Source organism: Tympanuchus pallidicinctus, unplaced genomic scaffold (genome assembly GCF_026119805.1).
Source record: "Tympanuchus pallidicinctus isolate F22 unplaced genomic scaffold, pur_lepc_1.0 scaffold24, whole genome shotgun sequence".
Taxonomy (NCBI): Eukaryota; Metazoa; Chordata; class Aves; order Galliformes; family Phasianidae; genus Tympanuchus; species Tympanuchus pallidicinctus.
In genome coordinates this window covers 2,750,233-2,768,617 of record NW_026294741.1, presented here as the reverse complement: position 1 = coordinate 2,768,617, position 18,385 = coordinate 2,750,233, and the positions used below count along the sequence as shown (strand labels likewise).

Genomic DNA, 18,385 nt, shown 5'->3' with positions numbered 1-18,385 from the left:
GGAGCAGCTATCAGTCTAGGATGCCTGTAAGTTCTAGTCTTTTTTTCTCCACGTTCAATATTGATGAAGTCTATGGGCATGGACTCAGAAGTAATTTTACCAGCAGAAGCCAGGAATCCCCAGGTGTCATGGAATGGGGAAGGGTAGGAATGTGTTTTTAGAAGCTGAGTGCTGTTCTGCCCCTCTGAACAGATGCTCTGAGTGTCAGACATTTGAGCCTGTGATGCCCTGTGTTTTGGTGTCGTCATGTTAGGGTTCTTCAGAAAGAATTTGACTCTTTTAGCTCAGTTATTCACAATGACATGTATAGAGCCCAGTCATCAGGTGGCACTGCTGGAACACAGCTGTTGTGTAGTGAAGATAGTATCTAATTCCTTATGGACCTTCATGTGAAAATGGTATCACTTAATAATGAACACAGTAGCCAGAACAAGAGAGAGATTCACTGCAAGATACACTCATTATTCTAAAAGTTTGGAAAGCAACGAATTTTTTCCCTTCCCATCTCAGACTTGGAAGGGCTCTTGTTTCACTGCAAGGCTGCTGTGCCATACCTGTAATCATGGAGCATCTTTGCTATTTCATTATGCCCATCCGTGGTAGAATGTCACGTCCATCTGAATGGATGATATTCATCTGTGTTGTGCAATGTCCACTTAATGGAAGTTCCTTTCCAAGGAGTTCTTACGGATGAAATAGAAGGCATTACTGCATTTACAGTTTAATTGAACGTGTGACAGTGGTGGCAAGTGAGTTAATGGTGTCCTTCTCAATGTCTGCCTACTTAAGATGGCTGTAGATTCGATTTCCTTTTAATTTAATCAGGCTTGTTGTATACTGAATGGCTGAGAGGAAAATGTAACTTCCTACCTGCTCATAGGAATAAGGATTACATGATTTATCATGTGCTGTGCTTCTTGTTTCCACTTCAGACCAGTTATGCTGGTCAGGTAACTGCTAATAATCAGTCTAGCAATATTTCTTCCTGTTTTCTAATATTCACAGAATAGTTTCAGAATAGGTTCCACATGGATCTCAATAGGAAAAGAAAAACCTTCTACCCTCTCTGTTCAAATTTGGTCTACTGTTCAATTATAGCTCCAGATCCCACAATTTTGTGCAGTATATACTTTTTTTCTACTCAGTTTTATTGCTGTCCAATTTCCAATGTGCACATCTCCACTGAGATATAAGTACAACTCTGGTTTTATCAGATGCTACTGAATAGCACAAGTTAGGACTTCTCTTAGGCTAGGAATAGCTGAGTTTTAAAACACTGCTTTTGTTTTCCGGACTCGATCTCTCATGGGACACAACAATGACTTTATTTTTTCTCTTAAGCTTTCCCCATTGCTGCATAAGCAAACTATCTTGCTTTATTCCACACTGACTGACAAAACACTGCTATTAAAATGGACTTTATTTTTACATTATAAGCTACCTGTTTTGCTGCAGCTGCGGTGTTGGAACTTGTGCCTTCAAAGATGCTCAACACATTGTTCAACCACTGCTCTTCCTACGTCTGCTGTAGCTTTTGACTGTGCTGTTCATACGTGAGCTCTCTTTGATAAATCTGCTACTTGATACCTGAAGTTTAAGTAAGATTTATGGAAAGGAGTGCTGAAAAAACTGCTGAATTCCTTCAGTCACTCGTTTGGACCACAGTAAAGGAGCTAAAGTTTGATCTCTTGAGGCAGACAGCATTGTGTGGAAGAAAGCATGGCTCTGAGCTCCAGTGCACAATAGGCCACAGAAACTATCTGTAACAAAACAACATGGAATTGAGGGAGTTGTTCCAAATTGCTTTGTTTGAATGTTCCATAACCTGCCGCTTGATTTCAAAACCACTTGGACAGAAAACCACTTGTTGAGGTCTTGCTCAGCCGTCCAGCAGGATGTTCAGTTAATCTCTGTCTCCCAGGAGAGATTTTTTTTTTTCCCTTTGGGTAATTTTAACTCTAAGTATTGTTTAATACGTACCGTGTTCTCAATCTTTTGCAAAATACGTGATGTATGAAGGATGATGCATGTATTCCATGCACTTTTGATCTGCAGAAACAGTTTTGGACCTCTAGCTGAAAATCTGTGAACTGATATATATATTTTTTCTTTTCTTGTAAGTAAAGATTGATGCTCTTGAAATGTGACACATTCAGATATCTTTGCTCATAAAAGATCTACAACTAAATACTACTTCTTTATGAATTCTTTCTGTGATTTCTGTTATGAAGCTGTGCTTAGAATACTACATTGTTGTAGTTGTTTACTACGTTGTTTACTACAAACTTCTTAATGGTGGCCTTTGGATGGATGCTCAGAAAATGAATTCTCTTATATACATTGAACTCTTTGGAAACTTTTGGCACTTATATTGGCTTTCCCATACCTCAGCATCTGCCAGTATGTGTGGCTAAAGAAAGCCTGCAAAGGAGGTAAGCCTGTCTTCTGTGTGCAGAGCCTTCAGAAACAAACCTCTGAAATCAGTTCCTACTCGATTTATCTACAGTTCATTTGAAGACAGAAGCAGTAGAAGATAAACTTGATCATAAATGGAGAAAAAAAAAAATGTGATCAGCATATTATGGGGTATTAAAAGCCTCTAACAGGTGAGAGAGCTGCTGGTGAGCTGGTGGCAAATAACCAGCTGTGTTTTGAATGTGTTTGGTGTTGCTGGATAGCATCGTGAGTGCAAACTTCTGTGCAGGTTGTGTGTCCTTAGGTGATGGCCTGCTATAAGCACAGCACTGATGCCGAAGTGCTTTTCCTCATGGTAAGCAAATGAATATTTCCTCTGCTCCTCCAAGTACAGCTACAGCTTTGCTGCTGGGTTGCCATTGATTTACATCTAGCGCTGGGTATTAAGGTCAAGCGTAGAGCCTCGAGGTTCTGTATTAGCTAAGAGGCGAAGCAGGCTTTTTGTAAGCAACAGCAGTTAGTAACTAGGAAAGAATTTGGGCAGGCCGACGGGAGGCGGCTTCCCCGCCGGCTGCGGGCTGCTCCTCGTGTCCCAGCGCTCCCACCCGTCCCTGTCGTACTGCTGGAGACCGCCAGGAGGCGCTGCAGCCCCGCGGGAGCCCACCGGGACCGGGCAGCTGCTGGCGGCTCCGCGCTGGTTACGGAGGGTGCGGCGTAGGGGGAGCAGCGCCTGTGTGTTCGTTGGTGCTGCGAGTGGGGAAAAACCTTTCGCTGCTGACAGCTGAAAGCGTCTTTCTTTGATCTGCCGTACCTGAAGCTGTTGCTTTGAGCTGTCTGAAAAGGTTTGCGGTGCCTTCGTTGTATAACTGAAGAAGCTGAGGCTTACTCGAATGAAGAATCTCGATTCGCAAGTCCGGCGGCATCAGCTGCAAACAGAATTTGTGAGCGCTGACAGAAGACTGTTAACAGATCTTATGGCGACCGATTTAAGTACTGTGCAGCACCAAAAGTCATGAGTTAACCGGAGGGATTTGGTGCTTTTTCCCATCTCAGTGCTGCCGTGGTACATCAAATAGCAACATTAATTAAAGGCACGTCTTTTCAGAGGGGGCAGCGTCACGTCTCCTGAATAATTGCCCTTTTCCAGGTTTATCACGTTAACCCGGATCAGGCACCGATCTGTATTAAAAGGCCTCAGGGCTGTTGGGAGGAGCCCGTGTGCCTGCGCCTTTAAGAGGAAGCGGCACTGTTTGTTATTCCCCCTCCGCGCTGCACGCCGGCACGGCCAGCGCCGCTCCCATTGGCTCCCGCCGCCCAGCTGCTGCCTGCGCGAGCCCGACGGCGGCGGGGCGGGGGGAGCGCTGCGTGCGTCCGTCTGTGTGTGGCGGAGACGGACGGGGGGGGGCGGGAGCGGCCCTCTGCCCCGCGCTCCGATTGGTGAGGAAAAAATGGGCTGCGGCCGTATCTAACCAATCGGCGGGTTGTTGCTATGTGCCAGCGAATGGCGATTGGTCGGCGGTGACGCCACTCGCGGCCGACAGGGTGGGCGGGCGTTTTTATAAGGGGAGAACGCCGGCGGGAGGGGGAGGGCGCTGCGGGGCTGCCTGGTGCGCGTCTGCGGCCGCGCTCCGTCTGCGCTGGGGACGCGTTTCGAGGCGGCCGCGCAGCGGCGAGTGAGTGCGGTGGGGCGGTGGGCCGAGAGCAGAGGCCGGGAGCGGGGTCGGCGGGACCGAGCTGCGCCACAACCGCTTCCTCCCGTCCCTCCATCGCCGCGCGGGCCGCCACTCCGCCCGGCATCGCTGCTTCAGCGCCGCGCGTCCCGCTGAGGGGGGGGAGATGGAGAGGAGCGGGGGAAGTGGGGATGGCGGGCAGGGAAGCGCACCGGTGAGCTGCGGGGCCTGGGGTGAGGCCCGCCGTGCTGAGCTGAGGGCTGCGGGGGCTCGGAGGGGTTCCGGCCCCGGTGAGCTGTGAGGGGGGGGGGCGGGCGAAGGGCCGCTCCTTTGTCTGCTGCCTTCCGACGGGAAGTTTTGGGTTCGGTCCAGAAACGGCGGAGAAGTCGGGGATGGCAAAAGGAGCCGCGGGTCTGGAGCGGAAGGTTGTGGTGTTGAATTTGGAATCCCGAAGAATCCGTGTTTTATTTATAATTGTTTTATTTCTTTTCAGTTTGAAATGCGGTCGTAGCGATGTAGGAAAAAAGGAGTTTTGGCCTCTGCCCTACGGCTGAATCTGCTGCTCTGCCACCTCTGCGTGAGCGCACGGAGAGAGGAAGCTCTGAGCCGTGCCTGGGCTCACGCAGTGCCTTCCCAGGGCTGTGCTCCCAATAAGGATTTTCTGCTAATGCGTTTACAGTTACTTAAAGCTTAGGCTGGGTAGCACAGAGAGGCCTTTGCTGAGTTAGGAGGTTGGAAAGGAGCAGATGAGCTGTGCTTACAGTGCGTGAGAGGATTCTGCCCGGATGGGACGTGTTTGGTGACTTCATGCTTGCAGAGCAGCCCTATCTGTTTTGTTCAAGACCTCGTTGTGGAGGTCTCCATGTCTCTGGTTTCCTTTAAATGCTGCTTGCTTGGCAGTGCTTGAATGGGGAATTAAGAGGATGTTCTCTTCTCCTGCTGGGGGGAGAAAGAACCTCAAATATTTAAAAGTGAACCCTTGGTTCTTTGAAGGTAACGTTGGGAATAATGATGATGTCCAGCACTTCTTTTTTTTTTTTTTTTTTTTTTTTTTTTTTAATTATTTTCTTTCATGTTGCCAGTGTTGGAACAGCTGGCAAAAACTGGTCACTGATCTCCTTTGTGTTCTCTGGACCACAGATCTTGACTAAGTGATTTCCTTGCTGCTTGGTATGGGCAGTTGAGTCAGGGCTGCCCTGCAGAAGGCAGCGTTGCTACCTGTAATTCCACATTCCCTCAAAGGCTCATGGATGAATACCTGCTGCTGAGAGAGGATTTAATTAAGGAACTGGTCACTCTGGTGTAGCTTTTTAGAAAGTGGGAGCTCCTTGATCTAGTGTGGTGCTATACAAGCTTTATGAGGATTGAGGAGGAGTGAAAAACATTTATTTGTTGTTCTTGCATCATGATCTTACCTTTTGCCATGTGTTAAAGGCTCTTGAAGAAAAGTCAATAAAACACAGGCCTTCATTGTGCTCTGGTCATGAGCTGAGCTGGCAAAGCTTTGTTAGCTTGAAGTTAAAGCGAGTCTTCATTAGAGGTCAGCTGTGAAGTGCCAGAAAAGTGGAATTCATGAGTGATCACAAAGTGGAGCTTCGAGTGGAAAAATTGAGAGTTATTGAGAGTTGTTTCTCTTAGCTGCTTTGAAGCTAATCAGTGAGGTGTGAGGCAGAATTGCAAAGCAGAGTGGATTTATCACTTTGAAACCACTGCAGACATACAACTTCCCTTCTATTATGTAAGCAGGTCCTTCAGTTAGTTCCCTCTTTTCTGTGCTTGTTAATTCTGAGGTCTTGTCTTCTAGATCTAATGACAGTAACAAAAGGCAAAGGACAGGTTTTCTTCTCCTGAAGCCAGGGCAGGTCCACAGAAGAGATCTGCCTACTCACACTCGAGGACTTTTCATTTCCTTAGAACACATCTTTATCTGGAAAATCAGTACATGTGCTGGTGGTGTGATGGACCTCTTCTTACAGAATCAAAGCCTCCCTGTAGTTTGGCCTCTGGTGGGAGGAGAAAATGCTGTCCAGGCAGTGGCTCTGCAGCGTGTGAGCTGATTGCTCCCCTGTTCTGGTCGTGCCAGACCTGTCTGAGCACCTTCACCAGGGCAGGACGGCGCATCGGAAGCGTGGCTGGACTGGCCGAGCCACTTAAGGCTGCAGGAAGTAACGTAATTAATAAGACTTAGCTCTCCCACATCTTGTACCTGACAATCTCCAGTCACTTGACAGTGCTAATTAAAGCTAATCGCGCTCCTCTGTTTTTAGTAAATAGCTATTATCCCCACTTCACTCTTGCTTTAATGAATGGCAGTGTCAGATGATGTGAATCACTGGCAGTGGTGGGAATGCAGCCTGTGCATGATGCCTTCCTGTCTTTGGGCCTGCTTACATGTCTGCCTGGACGTGGCTTCTTCACGCCTGTTCCAGCACTGTTCCAGCACATTAGAAGGTGAAGGGATGTCCTGCTGACTCACAGAAATAGATAACTTTTCACCTGACTGTGGTTGCCCTCTGCAGAACCGATCTCCCTGCATCTTGCTAAAGCTATTAAAAGTTGGAAAAGCTGAGGATGCTTTGAGTTTGCCCTTCAGAGGAGCTTTTGATCCTCTGAGGGGGAAGGCAGAGTGGTGTCAGAACTGTACTCTTGCTTCTCCTGTTTCACGTTGGCAGCAACTTCATTATGAGGAGAAAAATGTAGTGTGGTGTGACCTAGAGATTGCACAGCTCAGCCTCAGAACTCTGCAAGAGTTAAATTTCACTCATGAAATGTTACTAGAGGATGGCTCAAGCAATGTGGTATTAAAAACAGATAGTCCGGCCTCACAAAAAAAGAGTTAATAAGTAACTATGAAAAAAATATTAATGAGAATCCCAGGAACTCCCTGCAGAAGCATTTGTCTGTAGGCATGGAGCTATGAGAGGCGAGTCAGCTCGCATACCTTGGCAGCACCGTGCAGGCTGGTGAGGATATCCAGGAGGAATTAAACCACAAGCTGGTAGGGTAACAGCTGACTTGACCATTTAAACTCAGTTTGGTTATAAAGTATCTGTTGTGCCTGAGGAGTGGAGCTGTAAATCTTCACCTGTGTTTTCTCCCTTGGCATAGGTACTTTGTGCTGTCAATGGAAATGTGAGCTAGAAGAATGATGACTGAACTGCCATGGAAAGCATGTACCTTGTTAGTGTGGCAGCTGTTGCATAGAAGAAAGTGTTTCTGAAGGAGGTTGGTCAGAATTTGGGTTGTTATCCTTTGCTTTAGTTAGAAAAGGAGGTCTGGTAAAAAGTAAAAGGCATGGACTCTCCCACAGCACACCCTTCTGGGCAGTGCAGGCCCAAAGTGATGGGGCCTTCTGTTTTCTAGGATGCTATATGTGCATAACTTGAGCAGAGCATAATATCCTCCACGTGCTGCCGCCGTGTTGAACACACAGCTTTCTTCAGCAGGAAGACGGCTGTGGATTGAGAGCTGCATCTTGTGTGCATGAGCCATGGCTGCTCCCTTGCCCTGCTGCATTGGATGTACCTGGCCAGTTTGGAGGAAGGACTGCTGTCCCTCAGTGTGGGATGCTGGCATGACTTTTCTTGAAATGTAAAGGAGGAAATGGAGTCGTTTGTGTTTTAAATGAGTTCAGCGTGCTGTTTTTATTTATTTGTGGCACAAGTGGGATTTGCTGGTAGGAACGAAAGTAAGTGCTGGCTTGTTCCAAATCTGTCCAGGCTGCCGTGCCGCTTTTGTGCATCTATGTGTCCTCCTCCAGCTTGGCAAAGTGATGCTGGCATCTGTTGTGACTGATGGTGGAGCTCAGCCATGCCTGGTACCTGCCAGGCGCAGGTGGGCAGCGCGCAGCTCTGATGCCTGCAGTGCTCCTGTCCTCAGCAGCGCAGGCTCTTCTGCATTGCAAAGATGCTGCTGCCAGGCAACTCGCAGGCAAGTGGGATGAGAATTCAGGCAGAAGTGTCAGTCATTCTCCTGGCAGAGGCTGAGCCTTGCAGTCCGTGTGCATGTCGTTTCAGAGGCAGGCCCAAAAACAGTAGCTGATTTTGAAGGCAACCCTGTACGTCTGTCCAGGCTGTGCTGTCCTGCATCTTTTTGAATTGATGAAATCGTAGAGAGAAGCATTTTCTGGATTTTTTTCTTCTCCCCAGATTTATTTTTCTCCCTTGCTTTTCATTATGGTGCCTGTAGTGTATTGGATTGTTTTGAACAGGATGCTTTGTCCTGTTGTGCAGGGAGAGATGAGTTAGCAATTCTGATGCTCGGTGGGCCTGAATGGGCTGAGTCCAGTCCCAGCACTGTAAATAAATCCAGCAAGTTCTCTGCTAGTCTGCAGCCACATCTCTACAGCATCTTGCTGAGATACTTTAACCTGTTCCTTTTGTTTCCAGTCAGTCGTGAGCTGTAGGTTAATGCAAGAAAGCTTCTGCTGAGAATGCAGCCATCCTCTGGAATTGCTGTACTGACACCATTGCACTTGAGCTCCTGAAAATGCACTGATGTGGATGTTGGCTTCTTTTAAACCTTTTTTTTTTTTTTTTTTTTTCCTGTTTAATTTGATTGAATCTCTAAACTAGTCAAAGGTAAATCAGCTATTTAAAGAGCAATTTTTAAATCTATTTTTTTTTTTTTTCCCATAAATTACTTTGGTTTGTGGACGAAGTTTTAGTTTGCATAGTAACAATGCCAGACAGACTTTGTGGTGAGGGGAGGAGGGGAAATTAACCTAAGTGAGATGTGAAGATTTGCTGTTTGCTCCTTTGATCGATACAACTGTGGTGATGTTTTTAGCCTGGATAGCAGAGCTGTAACTGATGCTTTTCCTGACGAGCTGTGTGGAACACTGCAGGTGCAGCATGGTTGGTGTGCCTGTCCTGATTCGTGATGGCCAGGTAGCATCTGATTGCTGCTTTCTGCATCTCTTCTTGATGCCCTCTAGTGGTTACGTGCCGGCTGTCTGCAGTATTTTCGGTGTCAGCGTGGTGTATTTCCATCCACCTCTGCAGATGCTTTTTCTCAGCATCACGGAGTGCTTCCTGAGGTGAGGACTGTCTCCAGGCTGTGGATGAGGGCCAGGGCCCTCAGAGATGGGTGGCTCATGGGGATGTGTCCAGAGGAATAACGGGAATGAGGCATATTTCATTTTGAGGGTGATCTAAGAGAGAAACCTTCTCCCTTCTGTTTCTGTCGTGCAATTATGTGCACCAACCTGAACAGAGTAAAGGTAAATGTAGTCTGTTGTTTCACTGTTATTTTCCTTTCTCTGTGGGCTTGCAGAGGTTGGAGAATGAGCTGGAGGAACACAGGCATTAAGAGAAGACACAGTTCATGTATCAATAATGACTTCTGTTGACCATGACAGTACTGCTGGCACTTCTTACCAAGCGTTTGAAATTGGTGCATTTCAGATACTGAAGAAGTAGGAGAGTGTTACTTACCTCCATATTTTACTTAAGCATCTTTTATTGTTTTTTCCATCGTGTTCCATGTTTAATTTCAAGATGATCACCCTTTCTTTCAGGGCTTTTGGCTACATATATCATCCTTTGCTATCTTCAGATCTGGCTTCGACTTTCCAAAGCTGTTGCTGACCTATGCTGTGGTGTGAGTCTCCCAGACCGCCCCAGGATCCTCACTACAGAACTGCATCATCTGAGTGCAGACTGCCAGCTCTGCCAGCTCTCTCTGCACTTCTGATATTAATCCTGCAGGGAATGGGAGAACCCAGCCTGCCCTCTTACTGTGTTGTGTTAGAGACCAGTCTCTCCCAAGCTGCAGTGCATTAAGCATTGTTCAGGTAGCTTCCACGTGAAGAAAGCACTGATAAGTACATGTGCTTGCCACAAGCGTTTTATTAAAACCATGCTAAGAGCCTGGAGCAGTGTTGGCTGCTAAGGTTGGTGACCTTGTGGAAACAAAGAACTCCCCAGTCTGATTCCCCCTATGCTCTAATTACACTCAGCATAAGTACATCTCTAGTTCTTCCTATGTTAATGAGAAGAGACACCGAAGAAGGGAAGGTTGGGTTTCCAGACAGATGGGCTTTTTCAGAGCTGCTCCAGGCAGCTTTCTGTGACATTTGCTGTGTTCTGCTAAGCATTTTACCAGCTAAAGTCTTAAAAAGCAAATAATCTGTAATACAAACCCTCAAACCCAACAGACCTGCTGTTTGTCCTTTCAGAGTGAGCAGGAACACTTGCCTCTGGGCTGCATTGCACATGGGTTTCATGCAAAACGAGGCTGTATAATAGCCTTTGTTCTCTGCTGCTGTGGCATATGGGCTTGTACCAACAGTAACCTCACGTAGCCAGCATTTGGCACAGGCTTCGCCTTTCTCCTTTTTTGTGTTTCCTGAATTACTGAACAGCTTAATGTGAAAAGTGGCTGTTAGGCAGACGAAGGCTGAGTGCTGAGCTGAAAGCTGTCCGAATAGCAAAACGTCATGGCATTTTTCTTCTTGGGGTGATATCTGACCGTGCAGGACTAGGCAGGGCAGCTGTGACATGCACACTGCTCTCCAATGGTTCTGTTTGCCACAGTAGATGATGCAGATAAGCTTTTCTCTAGAATTCATTCCTTTTGTCTCAGCCAGTTTTCTGACTGCTTGCAGGTGAATTACTGCGTACAAATTTCTGTTCCACTGACTCAATTGCATACATTCCAAAATGGAATTTCTCTTGAACTACAAAAAAGAAATACTGGATTATGTGGAATGCAGATTCTCATCTCTCTAATGGTATTGGGCACAATAATTAAAGTCATCAAAGCTTTTTTTTTTTTTTTTTTTTTTTTTAAGGCAATGCTTATGTGATTTATGGAGTTCATCACAAGTTTAGTTTTTGTTTTGTTTTTAAAGCCTTACTCAGCATCTCAGCCGGGTTTCCCCTCAGAGCCTTACCTCCCCCATCTCCTGCCTTTGGTGAAGTGATCCATTTGTTTTGCCTTCTCAGCACAGTACTGAGAACAAGAATCACGGTACATCTCAATCTGTGCTCAGATAACTTCTCACTTCAGTTTGTCTCCTTCTGAAAGGCCACGTGTTTTTGCTGACATTAAATGTGTTATGAGATCAAATGAATGAGTTCTCATGAAATATTTTTTCTGCACATGAAGGTGCAGCAGGTAATGTGTGTGTGTGTGTACTCTGGTTTCTCTGTGATGCCATTCCTGTTCTACTCACTGTTCTAGAGCACTGATGCTTAGGTCAGCAAACAACAAACAAGGCATTCCTCTTATGTTATTCTGGCTGGGCATTGTTTGTGTCTCCATTTGGCTTGTAAGGTGCCTGTGGAGTGCTTTTCAGACTGTAGTGCTGCAGTGCTGAGTTGTTGTTGTGGTGGGCAGCTGATGGGAAAAGAAATGTTTGGCACAGCAGCCTGGGAGGAAAGTAGTAGAGCTGCTGGCTGGTGTGTTTAGCTGCTCATCTTGTAGAAAAGGGAGGAAAGAGAGAGAAGATGACACCATTTGATGAGGTCAGTGTAGACATGGGTTTTAACAGTCTATTTGCTTAATCAGAAGTCAGGTGAAATCTTTCTTGTTCCTCACCTGGTCTGTCTGCTGTCAGGTGTTGCTTTCTGACACCACTTTGCCTTGGAATCTGGTTGCTTTCGGTCCCCATTCTGATCTGCTGAGGTCCAGAAGTGCAAGCTGTGCACCGAATAGGGCACAGGTTGGTCAATTCCACCCCTGACAGAGCCTTTCTGCCTCAACAGGAGCAGGTTTTGTTTCTGACAAGCTGGGGAGTGAGCCCTTCTGTGTCAGGATGGGCCTTCCAGAGCTCTGGCTGTAACTTTAATTGCAAAAGGTTAATCTGATTAGTTAGTGTTTGCAAAGAGCTTTAAGGATGAAAAGTGCCATGTAAGTGCTGACTATTATGATGGTGATAGATGGGCTTTATCAGCAGTTTGCAGGATGAATAAGAATCTTTTTCCCATTTGAGTAGAGGAGGAACTGCCTTCTGAAAAGCAGGAAAAAAAAATAATATTTTTTGGGGGGGTGAGGAGGGAACCTAAACCAACAAACCAAGTATCAGGTAGGCTTACCAGTGCCTACCTCCTATTGACCATATTGTGGTGAGCATTGGGCTGTGCTAAATGGTGCCCATGTCTATCTGTGGCAGCTCCCCACTGTAACGCTTGCAGTACTGTGCTTGCAAGCTGTGCACACAAGGCAGGCTCTGCAGGGCTGCCCAGCCTGCAGTAGGTCTGAAGGGGAATGCCTTTAGAAGCACTAATGCATCTTTGGTGCCCTGAGTCTTCCTTTTCAGCAGTGACAGGAAGATTTAGGAGCAGAAGTGTTAAGAGACAGAGCTTTCCATAAATGATGCTTTGGTACCAAGGTGATGAGTTTTGGGGTGGGTTTTTTGTTTTTTTTGACAGTGCTCACACATGAAACTTTCCAGCAGGCAGCAGTAATGGATTCACAGCCTGTTTCTTACTGCTCTTTCAGTCTGATGTGCTGTTCAGTAAGTGGACTGTGGGCAGGAGTTCTGCAGGACCACCTCCTGCAGCAATTCTCTTGGATCCTGCCTGCAGTGCCTTAATAAACATTTTGGTTTCCATCACACTCTGATGGAACAGTTTCCCCTTCAGTAAATAGAGAGATGCATTTGCTTAGAATCATCCAGCAGCACTGTGCTGTGAACCCTGAGCTTGGTGCTTTACTGGGTCTGTGCCCATGGCTGCCCATTCTGGTGAGCTGCAGCACAGCCAGCTCAGCATGCAGCTCCAGGGAGCTCTTCTGGCCCTGTAGGGACCTCAGCTGGCTTTACTGTAACCTGGAAGATAATCAGATACACTTCAGGGCAGTTAGACATACTGGCTTAGAGACCAGCTTTAAGCTTTTCTACTTTTCTGTTTCGTTCCCTTCAGAAATTGCCATTGCAGGTCAGGTTTGGGTGATGTTTTTTTCTTGTTTTATTTTAGAAGAGGGGATTGTTGCAGTATTTGATACACCAAGTGCAGACTCAGGAAGTGAGCACAATCACTTATTGTATGGAAGGGAAAATCCTCACGGCAGGAGCAGCCAGAGCCCATGGTTAATTTCTGGAGCATGCATGCACACTATGTACCAGGTGGGGAGGGGAGCTGCTTCACTTCTGCTGCTGCTTTCATCCTTAGAGAAGCATTTGTTACCTGGTAAGGTTTGTGCAGGCAGGATCTGAAAAAGTGATTTCTGCCAGCAAAACAGCCCAGGCTTGAGCTGCCTAGCAGGTTGTATCGGGTAATGTTGGAAGTAAATGGGTGTTTGCATCCTGAACAGGATTTGTAGCTGTGTCCCCTGTTATCAGGGGTAGGTTTGGAGGCTGATCCTCACTTTGGCTGCTGTCAGATATTCTGAGGGTAAAAAAAAAAAACACTAGAGTGCAGTTGGTGGAGTAGCTCCTGCCTTCAGAGCTCACAGCAAGCTACAAAGATGAGCACGGTGAAGTAATCCTCTATTTCCCATGTGGAAGTTGGAGCAGATGGGAGGGCAGAACTGGTCTGGTGAGTCGTGCACTTGCTGGTGGCAGAGGAAGCCCAAGCTCAGCACCCAGCCTTCCTGCAGCCCAGAGTGCTGCATTGCACTGCACCAGGCCCGGCTTTCTCAGGAGCTGCTGGAGTCTGGCTGCTCCCTGGGCTTCTGCAGCGCTGGGTCTGGGTGTGTGCTGTTCCCTAAGGTGTCTGGGAGACGAGACTTAATGAAAGTGAGCTTTTTAGCATCTTTGTATGCCTGTAGTTCTTTCCAAATCCATTAAGTGTTGGAAGAATGAACAGAGATGGTGAGAGCTTGAGTGATAGAAAGATGGTAGATAGCAGCAGCGGGAAAATGTGAGGGCAGGCAGCCAGCCAGCAGGCATGAATGCGTGTCAGTCTGACCTGCAGACAGCTCACCTCTCCCTGGCTGCTCACTCCTCTCTGCTTGCCGTCAGACTCTTGGCCAGGAGACCACTGTAGCTCGTTGCGACACCTGTGCTGAGTGTTCCATCTCTGCTCTGTTTTAAACGTAGGTCTTTGTGAAGCCTTCCGTTCCCAAGACCTGAATCTCTTCCTCTGAAGCTGTCACCAGCGTGTGGAGCCTGCCCCACACCCATCCCCTGCCAAACCACGGCCTTTACCTGTGTCTTCCGGTGTTTCCCGTGTGACCCGTCCTGCGGCAGTGCCTCCTGGGCTACCCCGGAGTTCACGCAGCGCTCGGTGGCTCCAATGGTGAAGATGACAAGGTCCAAGACTTTCCAGGCATATCTGCCTTCGTGCCACAGGACCTACAGCTGCATTCACTGCAGGGCTCATCTTGCTAACCACGATGAACTCATTTCCAAGGTACGTCTGTGACCTCACCCTGCGGGTGTGGTGCGTTTGCTCGTGCTGCAGATCAGTCTGTGTACAGGTGAAGGCCTGGCCTTCAATAGCACTGCAGTTTCTGCTCAGAAAATGGGCTCTGAGACTATAGGATCTGTATGTAAGCTGCTGTTTTTCTTTTAAGTCGCTTGGAAAATAGCTGCAGGGGATGGGTTTCCAAAATGGGGGCCCTTAGAGTGCTTCCTGGGGGATCTGTTTCTTCCCGTGATGTTGCCTTCTCCCTCTCATTTCTGGCTGTAAAACTGCATTAACTGATGGCTAGGACTGCAAGTTGCCTTCCCAGTACTTGTTTGTGTACATGCTTGTCAGCATTGCCAAAGGGTTGTTGCATGATCAAGAGCTGTAGAAGTGCCTGGAAGTGTTTTCTCTGTTAAATATTGATCTGTTCCAAGCAACTTCCCTAAAGCCCTTACTTGAGGGAAGATTTGCTGATGCTTCTACTGAAATGTTAGATGTCTTTACGAAGACTGTTAAGTTGTTGTTCAAATCCACATCATTTTGACAGCCTCTAAACTAAAAAATCTGTAGAGAAAATGCGAGGGATGGACGCTGGGCTGTGCTCTGTGCTGGTAAGGCTGGAAGGATGCTTTCTCTCTTCTGATCTCTCAGTCACAAAGGGAAGAGTCTTGAGGATAAGCTGAATGAAAAGCATTCAGAGCCAATAAGTTAGGGGTCTTTGCAGGGGAAGCAGGCCAGTTAGAGAAGCTGAGGTGCAAAAGCTGCTGCTAAACTTTCTTGGAGCCTGCTGTGCCTGGCTGTGGTCAAGCATCAGATTTCCAGCTTTTGGCTGCCTTGGCAATCAACTCTTCCATAAAGTTTATTCAGCTCATAAAATATGTGTTCAGAAAAAAGCAGACGCACTGTAAGATTTATTAGCTGAGATGAGAGGAAATTGCACTCGAGCTGTGTGTATGTGTGCAGCTTCAACGAGTTTAGCTTCTGGAGCAGCCTTAAGAGAGGGCAGGATCACAAGGCACAGAGGTGCTCTGCCTAGTGGAAAGGGTATCATGCTTCCCCCTTCCTGTTTGCACAGCAAAGATAAGAATGTGTCACCTTGCATCAAGGGCATTGGTTGTACAGCTGGAAAGATCCTCTCAGATTCTTTATGTTAGCTGCTCAGATGTATCGTCTTCCATTGGAGGCTGCCTCTTCCCTTTTTCTCTTGGTTGTTGCCTTTTTGGGTTGGTCTGCACCTCTGTGATGTTTTATCTGTGTGCCTAGCAGTTGAATTTCAACATTCTGCTATGAATTACGCTGATTGCAGACTGTTACAGTTGTTTTGTTTGTTTGTTTTCAGCTTCTGTAGACAAACCTCCTCTAACCTCCTCTATCGCATCTGAGTCATTCTGGGCCTCCTGGGGGCTGCTCTTGTTCTGGTACAGGGGCAGCGGCTCTCAGCAGAGGAGGGCTATAAAGCCTCCAGGTTTTAAAGAGCAGGAGGTTTTACATTTCCACAACAGAAAAAGATTTTGAAATGTTAATGTCAACAGCAGAGTTAGCAGTGTGTGCCCAGGTGTGGGCATGAAGCGCATCCTGCCTCTCAGACCAGCTGGGTGCCTTCAGGCCCTTGCTTCTGTGCTCGGTTCTGATATTCGTAAAATGAAGCAGGAGAATTTGTGCTTTGTTCTTTCCAACATGCCTGGTGCTGAGTGAGGGAGAACACATAGCAATGCATGCCCATTGGTTTTATCTTTGACACTTCTTTCTCCTCCTTGTTCTACGTCTGTGCCCCTATGTTCCTGTGTGCAGTGCAGCCAGCTTTACAGGTAAGTAGCTTCCAACAGGGCAATACCACTGCACCCTGCTTGGAATTTGAGCTTCCAGCCATCAAGGCGTGCAGGATCTGCCCAGGAATGCTGATTGCTAAAATATGAATGCTGAAGAAAAGATTGGAAAACACGAAATAAAGCTGTGTGTTGAATTATGGCAGTGTTAGCTACATTGTGCTGGGATGCTTGTGTCTGCTCGTTGTGGATTGGGGTGTAACCTTGTAGTAGAGTTGGGAGAGAGCGCTGCTGATGGAATATTAGTGGGTCGTGCAGCTTCAATCCAAAGGCTTTGGGGTTTTAGGTTTTATTTCTCACAGTTATAAACCTCAGTAAGATACATTCTTAGTGTAATTGGAAACTTTATAAAAATAATTGTGCAATCGTAATTTGTACAGCAGACCATTAAACTGAGAACAGAAGGGCAGTCCCTGCCTCAAGGGGTTTCCAATATGTGCAGAGACTTTCCCAGGCAAACTTAAATAGTCATCTTTTTATCTGTTTGAGTTAGGATTTAAACATCTCCCCGAGGCCTTCTGCTGTGCTTTCATCACAGACTTATATTAGCATCTGAGAACCAGGAGGTGGAATTGCCACACTCATTTTCCATATGAAAATCTAACAAATTGAAAGAAGGAACAAGTGCTGTGAGGACTGAAAAAGGATCTGGAGATTATTTCAAACCAGTCTTTCTCAGGCTGCAGTGCACCCATCTTGAACCTGAGTGTGGTTTGATTCAGAACAGCCCAAATGGCCCATCTTTGGAAGCCCTCCCCAGAAAGCAGGCTTTTATGTAACAGCAGGGTGTCGGTGTTTTTGTTCACATAAATTAATTCCTATATTCATTTTGCTCCAAGTTGTACAGAGACCACATGAGAGCTGTGCTGCTACGCGTGCTGTGAGCCTTCAGCTCCTTTTGGGCTCATGCTGCTGGCTGAAGCTCTAGCTGGAGCTGAATCCCCCTATTGTTCTGGGTCAATCCATACTTTATTTCCCTTTCATCCCTGTGTTTCTCCTCTTAGTCCTTCAGCACCAATGTTAAACTTTGGCTTCAGTGTTTTGCTAGGGCTGGATATCAGAAACTCTTCAACAACAACAACGCCTTTGCAGGACTGATTTTTGCTTTCTTTCCTTCTTCAGGAAAACCTTGTGCATTAAAATGGATGGAAGGTTTCTCAATAACCCATTGCTATTTAAAGAAAATAATCGATGCTGAAGCTTTTAAGAAAATCTGAAGCTGTTACGTGAAGCCTGTTACTAAAATGTTGCCCGTGCACTTGGCCTTTTATCTTCTGCAGCCAAAGGGAGAAAGTGGTTTAGTATGTCTGATTTGTAATGAGATCCCAATTGTGGGCTGGGTCGTCTGGCCAAGAAAGGTTTTACAGACTTCGGAAATAGAAGGTGATCAGATAGATGGGTGGAGTGAATAACTAGTTCTCATTTAGATATTCCTTCAGTGCCTTGCATTAACGTGAGTGGAGGTTCTTGTTCCCTCATAGCAATGGATGATTTAGGAATGAGTGCCAAGCATAGTGCATACTCTTATTTCATTGCTTTTTCCAATGCTTGAGTGGGCTGAGACTCTGGGAACATAATCTAGGCCTGCAACAAGTTCCTGTGTGATGCTGTGTAAGTCACTGAATGTCTTTGTTCCTCTTTTCCCTACCATATCATTGAAATGCTGCTGTTTTCTCCAGTCTGCTTGGAAGATAAAGCTCTGGAGCAGGTACTGTCTGCTCTTGTGAATTAGTACAGTATGTCCTAATCCCCTTTGGCTTTACTGTAAAAACCAAATATCGTGCCAGGCAACTGTAGTTAAAAAGCATATTTCAGTGCTTCTTATTTCCAGTTGCCAAAAAAACAAGTCAAAGTACTTGTTACATTTCTCTTTCTCAGGCACAATATCCCATGGATTTTGGAACCTTTAAGAAAGAAGTGTTCTGTAGTCAGCAATGGTGTAGCCCATGTGGGAAGGGGATGGAGGGGCTTCTCTTGAGAAGTCTTCTTAAGAAGACTTCTTAGTGTGGCTTGGGGAGCAGCTAACACAATGGACATTCAACAGTGTAAAGAGCATTTCCTCTCCTTTTTTCAGACCCACAGATGCAGTGCTGGTTTCTATCTGCTCTGTGCCTTTCAAACTGTCAGTTTTTTTCTGTAGGAGCTCGTATGCATCTGGTGTCTGGTAGAGAAGGATGGG

The 18,385-nt window shown here is 46.5% G+C and overlaps 1 protein-coding gene across 1 annotated transcript in view; it reads left to right on the top strand.

The window, feature by feature from the left end:
- Window positions 1-3,985: 3,985 nt before the first annotated feature.
- The window catches only part of YPEL2 (yippee like 2), a 30,278-nt gene continuing 15,878 nt past the window's right edge, over window positions 3,986-18,385 (top strand). Inside the window, exons 1-2 of the mRNA XM_052688603.1 lie at window positions 3,986-4,088; window positions 14,071-14,383. Of these exons, the coding sequence (XP_052544563.1) occupies window positions 14,267-14,383 (117 nt within the window). The 5' untranslated portion in view covers window positions 3,986-4,088; window positions 14,071-14,266. The remainder of the gene's footprint in view (window positions 4,089-14,070; window positions 14,384-18,385) is intronic.